The 13,651-nt window shown below is 38.7% G+C and overlaps 1 protein-coding gene across 2 annotated transcripts in view; it reads left to right on the top strand.

Annotated features, from left to right (window-relative positions):
• The window catches only part of SLC9A9 (solute carrier family 9 member A9), a 537,539-nt gene that overhangs the window by 247,865 nt on the left and 276,023 nt on the right, over window positions 1–13,651 (top strand). For both annotated transcript variants that reach the window (XR_011995298.1, XM_072727072.1), the window contains exon 9: window positions 12,180–12,268. Coding sequence is in view for 1 of the 2 variants with exons in the window: in XM_072727072.1 (XP_072583173.1) it covers window positions 12,180–12,268 (89 nt within the window). In the remaining variant the exon portion in view is untranslated. The remainder of the gene's footprint in view (window positions 1–12,179; window positions 12,269–13,651) is intronic.

Raw genomic sequence — 13,651 nt, 5'->3', positions numbered from 1 at the left:
CAGGAGAGGGAGGCCCTGGCATACCTCATTTTCTCATGCAAGAAGTTAAATAGAATAGCTCGCTATTTACTCATCTTAGAATGAACTCTATCTAAGAAAATAAACACATAAAAACCTGAAAGAAAAAAAAAGTCCTGATTATTAAGTAATGCTTTTGGACTTTCTGGTCTGATTCTAGACAGTAAGAAACTCTGAAAAGTTTTTTAAATGTAGTAGGGTGAGAACGTATGAGGTTGTGGCCCATTTCCTAGGGAACTGACCAAGATGTCTGAAAGAAGCATGCAACACACAGATATCAGGTATGACATAAACACTTAATTCATCTCAGTCCCATCACTCAGGCATGTTCTCCTATTGGTCTCAAATGACAAGGGCCTAATTACATTGTCATGAGAAGGAATAGTTGACACTTGGAAGTTCAGGTTCTGCTTATCTGTCAGGTCAATTCTTGAAAGGCTTTTGTAGAGCACGTAGTCAGAAAAGGAAATTTGGGAAAGTCTTTCTTATTTACAATAGACAAGGAAGAAAGATTTCCAAATGAAATGAATATTACTGGACGTGTTGAGACTGCTCCATATGAGTAAGTTGGATTATTACTTCTTATCTCCATCGTCTCTCAGCTTGGAAAAATTTTGTCTGAAACTCTCAAGAAGGCTTTAGCTTAGAGGTGAATGTGTTCCATTTGGCTTGCCAGTGATGCATTGCATGACTTGATGGAAAATATATTTCCAGATCTTCGTAAATAAAACAAATCACTGGGAGGGGACTTGGTTTGAGTTGCTTTTTAAAACAAATCTAGCCAGTTTCAGCTTCTAGGGACATGTCATTAGCTGACATCTCTTAAAACTGCTCATGCTATCCTATTGACAGAACCATGTGAATCCAACTTAATTAGCCAACAATTCATCAACAAATGAGGTGTATTGAGTGTTTTCTAAGCCAAAAATAAAATCTGGAGGCTCAGAATATTAGGCATTCAAACTATAGTAATAGGCACCCAAAATTCTCAAGGGGATTAGTTAACCAACACACTGAACCAAGGGCAAACATGCAACGTTGCAGTCTCAATAAACACAGGTGTAACGTACATCTCCTCGCATAATAACTCATTAACTCACACCTGCACTTTCTTGAACTGAATAGCTCATCATTTCAATATTCAAACAACCTTGCACATGTAACTTAAGTAGTGGACAAATTTACCCCGGCTTTTTTCACTGTAAATATTTTCAGTCATTGTTTAATGCCTTCCTCATGGTGCCAGGAGGCATAGGAGCCAAAGAAAAAGAAAGTTCTTTCTCAGAAACCCATTTTCTTTACAGGCAGATAGAAAATTGTTAGAAGATAGATGGCACAAATATATAACATACAGGTGAAGGATAAGAGAAGAGTCAAGGATAATTCCTAGGCCCCAGTATCAACTTGATCAATGGTTCATTCCACCAAAATGGAGAATATAAATAAATAAATGCATGCAATAGAAAAAGGGACAGAAATTATTTCATTCAAATTCTTCTGGATTCTATGGAAATGTAGAAACTGCATGGAAGGGTATGATGGGCAATTGGACATAGACATCTTAGGTCAGGTTGTTCGTTAGAGAGTTAGGTGACTTTGGTGAAAGTGTGTTAGCTGACTCCAAGGAAATGAAAACTGAAAAGATAGTAAGCTGATGAACCCCAAGGCTTGACGTGGAATGTCAAGGATATAAATGAAAATGTGTTTTTCTTCTTCTGCAGATCCCAATTTAATTTGCATAAAGACCCTCTGCTAAATTTTGAAGGAGATTTTTGTTTTAAATGGAAATTTATAAACCTTGCAACATAGACAGGAAGTTACTCTTAAATGCATGCCTACACTGCATTGGAGAAACCAGAAACAAGAACATAGATTCATGCTGCCTTCTATATTGATGTTATATTCCACAGATTCATGATTAATCTGCCAACTGTGGTGTTGCCAAATATGGTGAACTAGACAGTAATTGTGCTCTTTGGAAACTTGGAATCTTTCATATTCCCTGAAGGAGTTTTCCATTTCTTTAAAATCTTTAACTTCTCAGTTCCAGGTTCACATTCAGCAGTGGTGGTAGGAAACCTGTCAGAAATGTCTCTTTTTACTAGATCAAAGATAAATAAAAGCGTGGCATGGAAAAATAACCCATCAACTTTAAAACCCCTCAGAGTACAATCTGAGAGCAAGACACATTTTTTCTTTCTCTCTCGCTCTCTTTCTGTGTTCTGATAATATAATCAATACATCCTGTCCAAAAATGCAATATTCTTCAGTCTTAGAAACCCCTCAAGTCTCCATTTAATGTCAAAGAAAATCATGCTCCTTGTGACAGACGTTTATTTTTCAGCCTCTGTATCTGAAGGCTTCATCAACTTTTAATGAAAAAAGAACTACTGAATAATGTTATCAGTAACCAAGACTGTAGGTGACAATATTCTTGAATAAGAAAATTTAAATACTAGAAGAAAATGGACCCGGCCACTAATAAATCCAGATAAACATCTATTTGTATGTGAGGATCAAAAACTAATTTCTCTTGCATTCTCTTTTCAAAAATTTTTTAAATAGAGATTCATCCTTTTGACCAACCTGCATTTCCTCACCCGACGTCTGTGGGCACTATTATGGGAGTGCAAAGAGGGAGGGTGTTCACCCAGGGCTTGAGATGCTCTAGGTCAAGGGACCTGGTAATCGGTAATTGAGCTGACAGGAAGTCAATGTGAGGCTGTGGGACACCGGGTAATTCTTCAGTTCCATATATGCAGACCTTGAAGCCAATGTAAAAACTGAGCCACTCAGATCACAGACATTTAAGACTGAAAAATGCTTAGAGATCATTTAGAGCAGCGTTTGCTGGAATTCCTTGACCCTATTGACAAAAAAAAAAAAAAAAAAAAAAAAAGCTTTATCATGAACCTATCTGCACAAAAAGGTAATTTTTTGCCCACAGAGTTACTTACATACTTTAGAATACACAAAAATTCTAATTAAAAACTGACATTTTTATATTTTCTTCCATCTTCAGTGGGTTTTCTTTTATATTCCAATTTGATGAATACTAATGCAGACCATCTTCTTTAATTAATTGAAAAGAAAACAATGGACCAGGTGATGCGTTTAAATTGCCCCAGTTATGCAACTCAGTGGATGAACTGTGATCAGATAGGTCCCGGGCCCCTTCATGTCCAATGTCGTACATTTTTCCTTATATAATTTACAGCTACACACTGAACCTTGATCACACAAGCTTAATATACATATACAATATTTAGTAGTACTAATGCTTTCTGAAAGGGTCCAGAAACGGGAATCAAGGATAACAGTGTACATGGCACTCTGTTAACCATAAGTGTTAATTGTCCTATGAAAATTGATCTCTGTGGCAAGAATGTACTTGCCAGCAGAATCATTATTTTTCCCAAAGAAATATGGAGCTCCTCATGCTGTTTCCTAAATTTCTTCGCTTGCCAATTAATTTGAATGTAGCTGTGTACCTCTTTGTGGTTTCTCAAACAGCTCTTTTAGCTAGTGTCATAAAGTATCGGTTCTAGTTCTTACTTCAAATTGCATAAATGAGTCCCTGCCACCAGCCCTTCAGCGATCTTGTACACCACTAAAGTTCCACTGTGCAGACAGCTTTGAAAGGCAATCTTGCATATACACATGAGGCAGGAAGTATTATTATTATTTTCTCTAGGCCACTTCTTGATTTCTTTCAGACCTCCTTTTTATTTTAGGTCTCAGCAATTTTCGAGCATGTTCTACTGTCCGTGGACCCAGATGTATGTTCTTGATTCCATCCGTCATTGTCACAGGACCCTGTAAATAGAACTTGAATCCAAGATCTTAGACATGCAATGCAGCCGTTGCATTTAGTGACTGCTTGTTTTTGCAGTAGAGATGGAAACAGAGTGATCAGTTTTTACTTCTGTTGGGAGGGAAGTTGTAATAATGTCTGCCTGCACAGGATAGACATACCGGATGCTTCATATTTCTAATTTTTACAAATAAAAGGACTAATAAAACATGTAAGATTCTGTACTTACAGTAATTGGTTTGACCATTTTAAGAATACAGTGTAAGAGTTGTTTCCTTTATTAAGTTTTTTACATAGAAAAATGTGATTAATTCAATTTGTATTTATGTCCTAACCTATAATTGATTAAAACCCAAAGTGTGCAGGGAGACTGCATGTTTCTCACACATGCCCCACAGCCTCCTACTTCTCTCCCTTCACTCACATTGAATTCCCTACTCCTGACCCTGCATCCTCAAACTTTCTCATCTTTCAAGGCCCAAATGCCTCTGCACTTTTTTTGGAAAATTTTCTCCAGCTCTCTCCCACCTTCTATAGCCCAAAAGAAATCACACTGTCTCAGGATTTCTGTTTTCTTATCACCTACTGCATTATACCTGCTATGTCTTTGCGTACATGTTGTCTCTGTCAGGAGATATAAGGCTGCTTGAGGCCTAAGACCAGATTCATTCCTCCTTGTGTCCCCATAGCCATAACCTGTGCTTTGCTCACTGATGACCTCCACACATGAATAGAATCTGAGTAGATGATAGTAGATACCCAAGGTAACTTGCAAAAACCTGGTACCTTAACTGTAGTATTACTGAGAATTGTCTAAGTTTGGATTACTAGAAGTAAGGAGCACATTTTGATTTGTTTTTCCTTGATGCAGGAGTTACTGTGGAAGAAATGGCAAAAAAAAAAAATATGATGATTAAAGGTATAGAATATGCAAGACATGGACTGGATGCTTTGTACCTCTTCCCCCAGCAATTTATTAAACAGGAAGTATTGTGTCTATCCGTAGAATGAGCTTCTCTAAGTTGTTTCTTCTTTTCACGTCTTCTTTCTTTCATCTACTTCTAGTAATAGTAAAATCTTGTATGTATGTACTCATCAATGTTTAGTTTATGAAGCATGTTACTATCCATGATACTGCTTTATACATGGAACAGACCTGTAAGACAGATTGGGTGCTATCCAAATGAGGAAACTGACTCTTAAATGAGCAAAGCCATTGGCCAATGTCACCCCTTTTCTACCTGCAGCCACGACCAGAGAATGGGAAGGATGGAGACATAACAGACTCCATGTCCTGAGAGACATAACCCACACGGTTACTTTACAACTCTCAATTTTACTAACCAAATCTAGTTTGTTTGTTTTTTTAAAGATTGTATTTATTTGATAGAGGGTGAGCGAGAGAGAGCACAAGCTGGGGTAGAGGCATAAGGAGAAGGAGAAACAGACTCCCCACTGAGCTGGGAGCTTAACATGGGGCTCCATCACAGGACCCTGGATCATGACCTGAGCTGAAGGCAGACACTTAACTGACTGAGCCACCCAGGTGCCCCTCAAATATAGTTTTTATATGCTCTCTTTGACAATTTTGTTTTCACTTTTCTTTTATTAGGTTTTTAATCCTACTTTATTTGAGTCCATTGTTGTCTTTTGTCTAGCTTCTTGAGGTAAATAGTCCAATTCTTTTATTTTATTTTTCTAATGGAATGCATGCAAGACTATAAACTTCCCTCTGAATAATCTGGTTTCATCTCATTGATTTTGATAAGAAATGTAATCTACTTTTACTATTATTTATTTCTACATAAGCTAAAATTTCAAATTTGATCTAATCTTCAACTCCAACTTCATCTAGAAGCATACAGTTGAAAATCCCTAATGGATACATTTTTGTAGATATGCTTCTCTTGTTAATTTCCAATTTTATAAAATTATGATCAAAGAATGTGATTTATTTCCTTTTTTAGGAGGAAAATTATTAAACTGTTTGACAGCAAAATATATTATCAATTTTATTCCATGCAACTAATTTCTTTCACATTCTAGTATTGCTGGGATTAAAAATAAATAATTCTAAAATAAAGAAAAAAATTAAACTCCTTAAATGTCCTTGAATGATAATTGTTCCATGAAATTGAAATTAACTTCATAGAATCATGTCAATTCTGGAAAGTACAGAAAGAAAAATAGAGACTAAAACACAGAAATATAACTTTATTTTTTTAAAAGATTTTTTATTTATTTATTGAGAGACACAGAGAGAGAGAGAGGCAGAGGGAGAAGCAGACTCCACGCAGGGAGCCCAATGTGGGACTCGATCCCGGGTCTTCAGGATCACGCCCTGGGCCAAAGACAGCACTAAACCACTGAGCCACTGGGGCTGCCCAGAAATACAATTTTAAAACATTTTTTTTGTAGTTAGGAAAAGACATTTTGGACCATACAAGGTCGAAGCCAAGCCATAGCAAAGGTGAATTGATACTTAATACCAGGGATCCCTGGGTGGCGCAGCGGTTTGGCGCCTGCCTTTGGCCCAGGGCGCGATCCTGGAGACCCGGGATCGAATCCCACATCGGGCTCCCGGTGCATGGGGCCTGCTTCTCCCTCCGCCTGTGTCTCTGCCTCTCTCTCTCTCTCTCTCTCTGTGACTATCATAAATAAATAAAAAAAAAAAAAAAAAAAAAGATACTTAATACCAAATGTTGCTCAGAGATTTGCTTCTCAAAGTGTGATGCTACAACCAGTGGCAGGGACTTTCTTGGTCGACAAAATGCAGAATCATAGGCTCCACTGCAAGCCTCTGAAGCAGAATCTGCATTTTAACAAGATTCCCAGGTAATTCAGATGTACATTAACATTCCAGAAGCACTGGGTAGAGTTTTGAAATCTCTCTTGCCCAATCCAGATTCCTGAGCCATCGCTAAGTTTTCAGGTGGGGTCAAGAAGCTTCTGATGTATGGGGAGGACAGTAGTATATGCTGTAAATTAAGCACAGCCTGGAAGGGACAAGGATGAGCAAAACAGCTGAAATACAGCAGAAAGAGAAAAGAAAGGAAGTGGGTTCTTTGGAGGTGAGCTGCTTCTGTCACTTGAACACAGACATCAAAATTCACCGCTTTCAGTGTCCTTTGACCTGAAAGTTTGTGGTCTAAAGACTTAGAAACATTTTTTTTTTTCCCTACACAGAGGAGACTTCCTGAGTTTATCTCTAAACCTCATAGCTCCCTTGAAAAAATTAAGTTTTTATGATTAGAAGGTATGGTAATGATGTGTTTTAAAATTTTATTTTAGAAGAGTCATCTGTGTCAAATTAAAAGGATAGTAGGAAGTCTCTAAATTGATCTTGTCTTTCCCTTTTGAGAAGCTTGGGCTACCTCTACTCCAAATGAGTTTCATTTGGAACCAGTATTAGTTCCTTGTCCTAAACTTAAAAAAAAAAAAAAAGACTAAATTGGGCTGTTAATCCTAGTGAATTAATAAAAAAGTAATATAGGAAAATGACAGACCCAGGGAATTGGAGGATATCCACACCCTTACTTTATGAAGAGAAATTTTACCCACAGCAGCTCTGGCAGACAGTCATTCAACCCAAACATTTCAGGCGATAGGGAGCTTCTCACACTCCACTGTAGGATAGTGCTCATATTTTGGAAAGGTCAGGTGATTGGGAATTAGAAGGCACATATCCAGGTGTAACCCATGTCTTTTTAATAGTTTTTGGTCTAACTTAGTCACTGCCCCCAAGCCTCCTGTTCTATCTAATCTAGTGGCTCAAACTCACTCCTTTTCAAAACGTCAATTCTAACCATAAGGGGGATTGAAAGGAGATCTGAGTCCAGTCCTCTGGGACTTGGCACAGCATCTCAGCTTCCTTTGGCATCCGCCATTGTCCAATTGTAACAGACTACAGGGTGGATCTTATCTCCGGATGACAAACCTTCAGTGGTTTCAGAAAACCATCAACGTTTAGAATGAAAAGGGACCCACTAGTGAGTCCTGGTCAGGAATCAGTCAGGAAAAGAGAAACTAGCTGGCTGTGCCCATAGTTTAGTGCAAGAGATTGGGTATACAGGTGGCAGAGAGCTGAAAAATTTAAAAGGGGACACCGAGGCCATACAGGTAGTGACTGTAGGAAGCAAATGTAAACCCTGGGACAGGAGGAGCAAATGGAAGATAATCTAGATTTCCTAAGAGGGAACTGCTGGAGCTGGGACCCAGACCTCTGAGGTCACCAGCTGGCTCTTGCTGCTTTCTCTGAGGGTGGCCCATGAGGCTGGAACCAGCTGTGAAAGCTATGGTGAAAACCGTTGCTGAGATGCGCTGATAGAAGCAGCAGACAAGCAAGAAGGCATCAAGGCCTTTTCTCTACTCCTGCATCCTAGCCTCCCTTTGGGGCTCCTATGGGCAGAGCTCAACAGGTTCTGGCAAAGGGAGATGTGGTCTGCAGAGCCCCGGCCCCAAGATCACAGGGCAAGCCCAAGAAGATAGGTTTGGAGCAGAGACACTGGCTTGCTGACTCCTAGAAAGAGAACTCAGTGCCCCTCCTTCCCCTTTTACACTGGAGAACGACATCCAGAGCCTGTAAGAGGGTTGTCTAGGGCCTCACATAACAGTAGTACAACTAGTGCCAGCAGGCATAGGTATGCAAAAATACAATGACAGCTAAAATGCAATTTTGTAAGAGAGAAAACTTCCAACTCTGAATATGCTTAGATGGCAGAGAATTTATAGATAATAGGTGCATTTAGATGAGACATTTAAGATATGTTTTGGCTTGTAAAAGTCATACTAATTACAGTAATTTGTGTGAGTTAATTAATAACTAAGGTAGAGAATTACGATTATGTAGGCTAATACTAAAGGTGAGATCAACTCAGTTGTTTTATTTTAATTATAACATCAAGCCTCTGGTCATATAGGCATACTTTTCATTGTTTGTGTGATGTCTCTGTACACAGAACTAAAAAAAAAGTAAAAAAAAGAACACTGTTAGTGTTCTAATGGAGGCAAGGAAACAAAAACCAATGGAGCTACTAGGGAATATATCCTGAAACAAGATGCTCAGCCCCTTCAGATATGTAATCTTCATCATCATATCTCATTTTCCCTGGGACATCAGAAATGATATTTTTTAAATGGTTTAAGATTACCTTAAAAAAATTCACAGATGGTCTGTTACAGGCAGAAAAACACAGGGAGTTTGTGAATTTTGAATCTCAGCTCTGCCACTTTCAAGGTGACCTTAAGTAAATTATTTTTGTTTCTTACTTGTTAAATGGGAATAGGAATATTCATTAATTTATTCAACAAATACTCCCTGGATGCCTATCATGTGCCTGGCTTTGCTCAAAGGCTTAGGGACCAATGAATCCTCCCTGCCCTCAACGAGCTTTCCTTTGCAGTGCTGGAAGGCAGAAAATAAACACATGAACTTATAAAATGTTAGATGGAAGTAAATAATATTTAAAAAAACAAAGCAAGATTAACAAGTAGAGAATGATGGGAGGGATCAATGCATACAGAAGAACTGTCTGATATATAGCATCTTAAGGGGAAAAGAGAGCCATGTGGATATCTGAAGAACTTTCCAGGGCATCTGGGTGACTCAGTGGGTTAAGTGTCTGCCTTGGCCTCAGGTCATGATCTCAGGGTCCTGGGATTGAGCCCCACATCCAGCGCCCTGCTCAGCAAGGAGCCTGCTTCTCCCTCTCCATCTGCCTCTCCCCTGCTTGTGCTCTCTCTCTCTCTCTCTCTCTCTCTCTCATGCTCTCTCTCAAATAATAAACACAATCTTAAAAAAAAAAAAGAAAAGAAAAAAGAAAGGAAGAAGTCTGAAGAAGAGCTTTCCAAACAGTGGGAACCAGAAACTCAAGGGTCCTGCAGTGGAAAGTACTTACTTAGTAAGGATATAGTGTATAGCAAGAGGTAGGTATAGTATAGTAGGAGATGAGCTTAGAGACCTGTGGGAAGAGGAGAAGGGCGCAGGACTAGATCATACAGGGCCTTTTAGTTATGGAGATCTATTACAAAATTTAAAGAAGAGGACTGACATGATCTCAATTGTCTTAATGACTAGATGGAAGCTAGACTGCAGGAGGTTAACAGAGGACATAGGGGGACCAATCAGGAATCTGTAATCTAGGTGAAAAAAAAATGATGGCGGCTTGGAAAAGGTTGTTAGGGGAGGCAATGTTGAGAAGTGGCTGGGTTCAGGTAAGTTCCAAAGGACAAGCCAACAAAATCACTGAAGTATAGAGAGAGGAAAAGTAGACGGTGATCCAGAATTTTGGCCTGAGCAGCAAGAAGAATGGGGACGCTATTACTGAGAAGGGGAAGACAGTAGGAAGAGCTGATTAATAGTGTTAAGCCTATTGTGAGATAATAAATCAATGCAATAAGTAAAATGACGTTAAAAAAACCAACAGTCCATTCTTGGCCCACCGTAGGCATTCAACCAGTCTTAAATCCCCTCCCTATTCTTTAGAACACTTGTTTGTTACCACTTCTTGTTCTCAGAACATTTATGCACTACCCGCATGCTCTCCCACCCTTTTTATTGACCACTTCTCTGAAAATCAATATATAATCAAAAAGTTTCCACATCAGTGGGAGGGTCAGCTAAACCTCACCTGGAAAAATCTGCTAAAGAATCAGCAGAGATAGATAAATTACATTTATAAATAAGGAAAGAAAAATATTTGACAACAAAACAACATGCATGGCAATCTTTTTAGTGCTTCAAAGTACTTAAAGTTCTTCAGTACCCTAAAAGTTTCCCCAGGTCTTGGTTGTTTTTTAATAGAATTTTTGTGAAGAGTACTTTATAATATTTTATAAGCATCCTTTTCTTAGAACTTCTGAAGAGAGGCTAAGAAACTGAAAAGTTACCCCAAAATCTATCGAATGCTTACTGCATATATATTTCTTGGCAGAATTTCCTAGTCGTTTTTATTCTTTTACCCAAAATTTTGAAGCATATTAAAAGGAAATAAGTAATGCAAATGTCTATGCACTTGTATTAGGTAAATATGTCCTAGCAATATTTTATCCAAAGCCAATCCAAGTAATAACCAACATATAAATGGAAGCGTACAGTCTAACTACAAAAAGAAAAGAAAAAAGAAAAGAAAAAAAGCTTGGTTCTTTAAAATTCTTTATTGTGGATTCATTTGCAATGTCAGTATTCAGTTCACATATCTCTATACTCTTAAGAATCATCAGCATTTAATTTATGAGTGTTTTTAGTTGGAAAGATTCTGCTGCTTAAAATTCAATTTGATCCCCTCGGTCTGACTTGAGGAATACTTACATCTTGTGTTTTTCCCAAAGCCCTCCTCTATCTCAATTTCCCATAATTAATAGAATCTTTAATCCAAAGTAGAATGGCACACCCACCACTTCCCTACCCCAGCTCAGGGGTGATAACAGAGAAGAGCAGCCCAGAGACAAATAACAACATTTGTCTCATGGTTGCCACTCCTCTGTCCTCAGGGAACATCTAGTGTATGTATGGCTTCCTGTTGCATTGGAAGCTCGGTATACTGAGGGCTTAAGAAAGCAATCCTAAAGCCAGCCTAGAAGCAGCTGAGGCCCCACTGCGGGTGGGAAGCACACAAGCACAAACCAGCTTACCTGCAAGGAGCGTGTGGTTTGGATGTGCTCATTAGATTCTTCAGCAGAAAATAGAACACCCGGCTTTGTCAAGGAGGCACGGGGGCAAACAGAGACCTTTCTCTCATGCTCAGCAAGTAGAGGTATTGGCAGGGGCAACAAAACCCTTACAGATTTCTTAGATTTGTGACTCTAAAATTATGTATGGCAGGAACCTCTTCAGGTGCTTCAGGGTACCCAGTGAAAAATGTTTGACAAAAGCAAATCCTGATAGTGTTGACCCTATACAGAAAGCCAATGGTTGGACTCCCATATGCCAATGTTTGAAATAAAATGCAAAGAAGCTGTTGGCACTGGCTATGAAAAGCCCCTAGTTGACTATGTGGTCTTTTGTTCTGTTTCCCCAAGTATAACTTTCCTTTTTTTTTTAAATTTTTATTTTTTCCCAAGTATAACTTTCCTAACTTGTGACCAGAAAATCATTTATCCTCAGGAAAAAAATGTACTTCTTAATACTTTTCTTTAGGTTAATCCTGTAAGACCCATGTTTAAAACAAGGAGCAAGGTATACACCACTACAGGATCCCTTTAATTATGGAGACTGATAATTATGGTAATTATTAGCAGCTTTAACTCTATTGACACCATGTCCACCTTCTTCTAGCTGATGTGGCCCTATCCTTTGGCTTAGATGGGAAAGAAAATTGGTTTTGACTGGTGTGTTTTTGAATTTCAGGCATAGTTGCTGTTCTCTTCTGTGGAGTCACACAGGCACATTATACCTACAACAATCTGTCGTTGGATTCCAAAATGAGGACTAAACAGGTAAAAGAAAAAAAATCGCTACCGGCTTTGTCTCTTTTCACGGTGTAATGGTTATGTTGCAATTCTGCAATGCACTCGGAAAGAATTTCATTAGTGAAGGAAGAAAGTAAGCTTAAGGCGTCATTATAGGTTGGATATTTATAGATTTTTTTTCCTCCAGGATAACCATTAACAATTCTCTTGGTAAGCAAAAATATAGTTATAACCGTCTCTTCCTCCTGAGAAATGTGGAACATAGACTGACAGTCTTGAAGATGAAAGGCCCACAGTTGGTAATAATTCAGTCACTTACATCTAAAAGCATTATAAAGCATGTGAGATTGGGTAGTTATATAGAGAGAAGGAAATGAAGAAGAATAAGGAAGCGATGTTTGGTCTTTAATTGGGTGCTTTCGCTTCTAAGTAAACTCAGCTGCCAGTTGTCACACTAGCAAAATGTATCTCCCATATGCCAAAAACACATGTGTTTGGATATTTGTACGTGAACCTTCATAGATTCCTTACACAAACATGTGCTGCACAGTCCCTCTGCGCCAAGTCGTATGCTAGATACTAGGGATAAAAGGACATAAGATACGACCTTGTCTTTAAGAGGTTCGTTATCAAGTCTGCTGATGAGGATGAGGATATGGAATGAACAATTAATTATCCACAGTGTGATACAGAGTGTGATAGAAATATCTATATAGGATGTTTGGGGAGCGTTCAATAGGGCATCCTCTGTAGTTAGGATTGGGAAGGTGGCAAGAAAATTTCTAGAGATGATGTCTGATCTGAAGCTTGAAATACAAATAGAAGTCAGTTAGGTAATCATTTGGGATCTAGTGGAGGGTGGGCAGGTAGCATGAAGAGCATTTAAAGCCAAAGTTGAAGATGGGCAAAAAATATCTTAAGCAGTTGATCAAAGCACTGTAACTGGTTCTGTGTGGCTAGGGAATGGGGTAAGAGTTGAAACCATAGAAAGAACCAGAGACCAGCTTAGGAAAAGACTTCCATACCTTGCGAAGGAGTGTCTAGACTTTGTCCTACAGGTAATGGGGAGTGGCTTAACCAACAGAAAGCCACATTGCATGAGAAATGTAGAAGTCTAAGATCAAGGTGTCAGTAGGATTAGTTCCTTCTGAAGGGCTGTGAAGGAGAATCTGTTCTAATCCTCTCTCATAGCTTCCGGTGGTTTGCTGGCAATCTTTGCTATTCTTTAACTTGTAGACACATCATCTTAATCTCTACCATCCATAATTCATACGGCGTTCTCCCTATGAGTGAGTCTGTCTCCAAATGTCCCTATAAGGACGTCAGTCATTCTAGATGAAAGGCCTACTCTACTCTAGTTCAACTTCATTTTAACTCAACTAATTATATTTTAAATGACCCTATTTCTAA

This window comes from Vulpes vulpes, chromosome 11 (genome assembly GCF_048418805.1).
Source record: "Vulpes vulpes isolate BD-2025 chromosome 11, VulVul3, whole genome shotgun sequence".
In the NCBI taxonomy this organism is placed as follows: domain Eukaryota; kingdom Metazoa; phylum Chordata; class Mammalia; order Carnivora; family Canidae; genus Vulpes; species Vulpes vulpes.
This window is presented reverse-complemented; position numbering and strand designations above follow the sequence as displayed.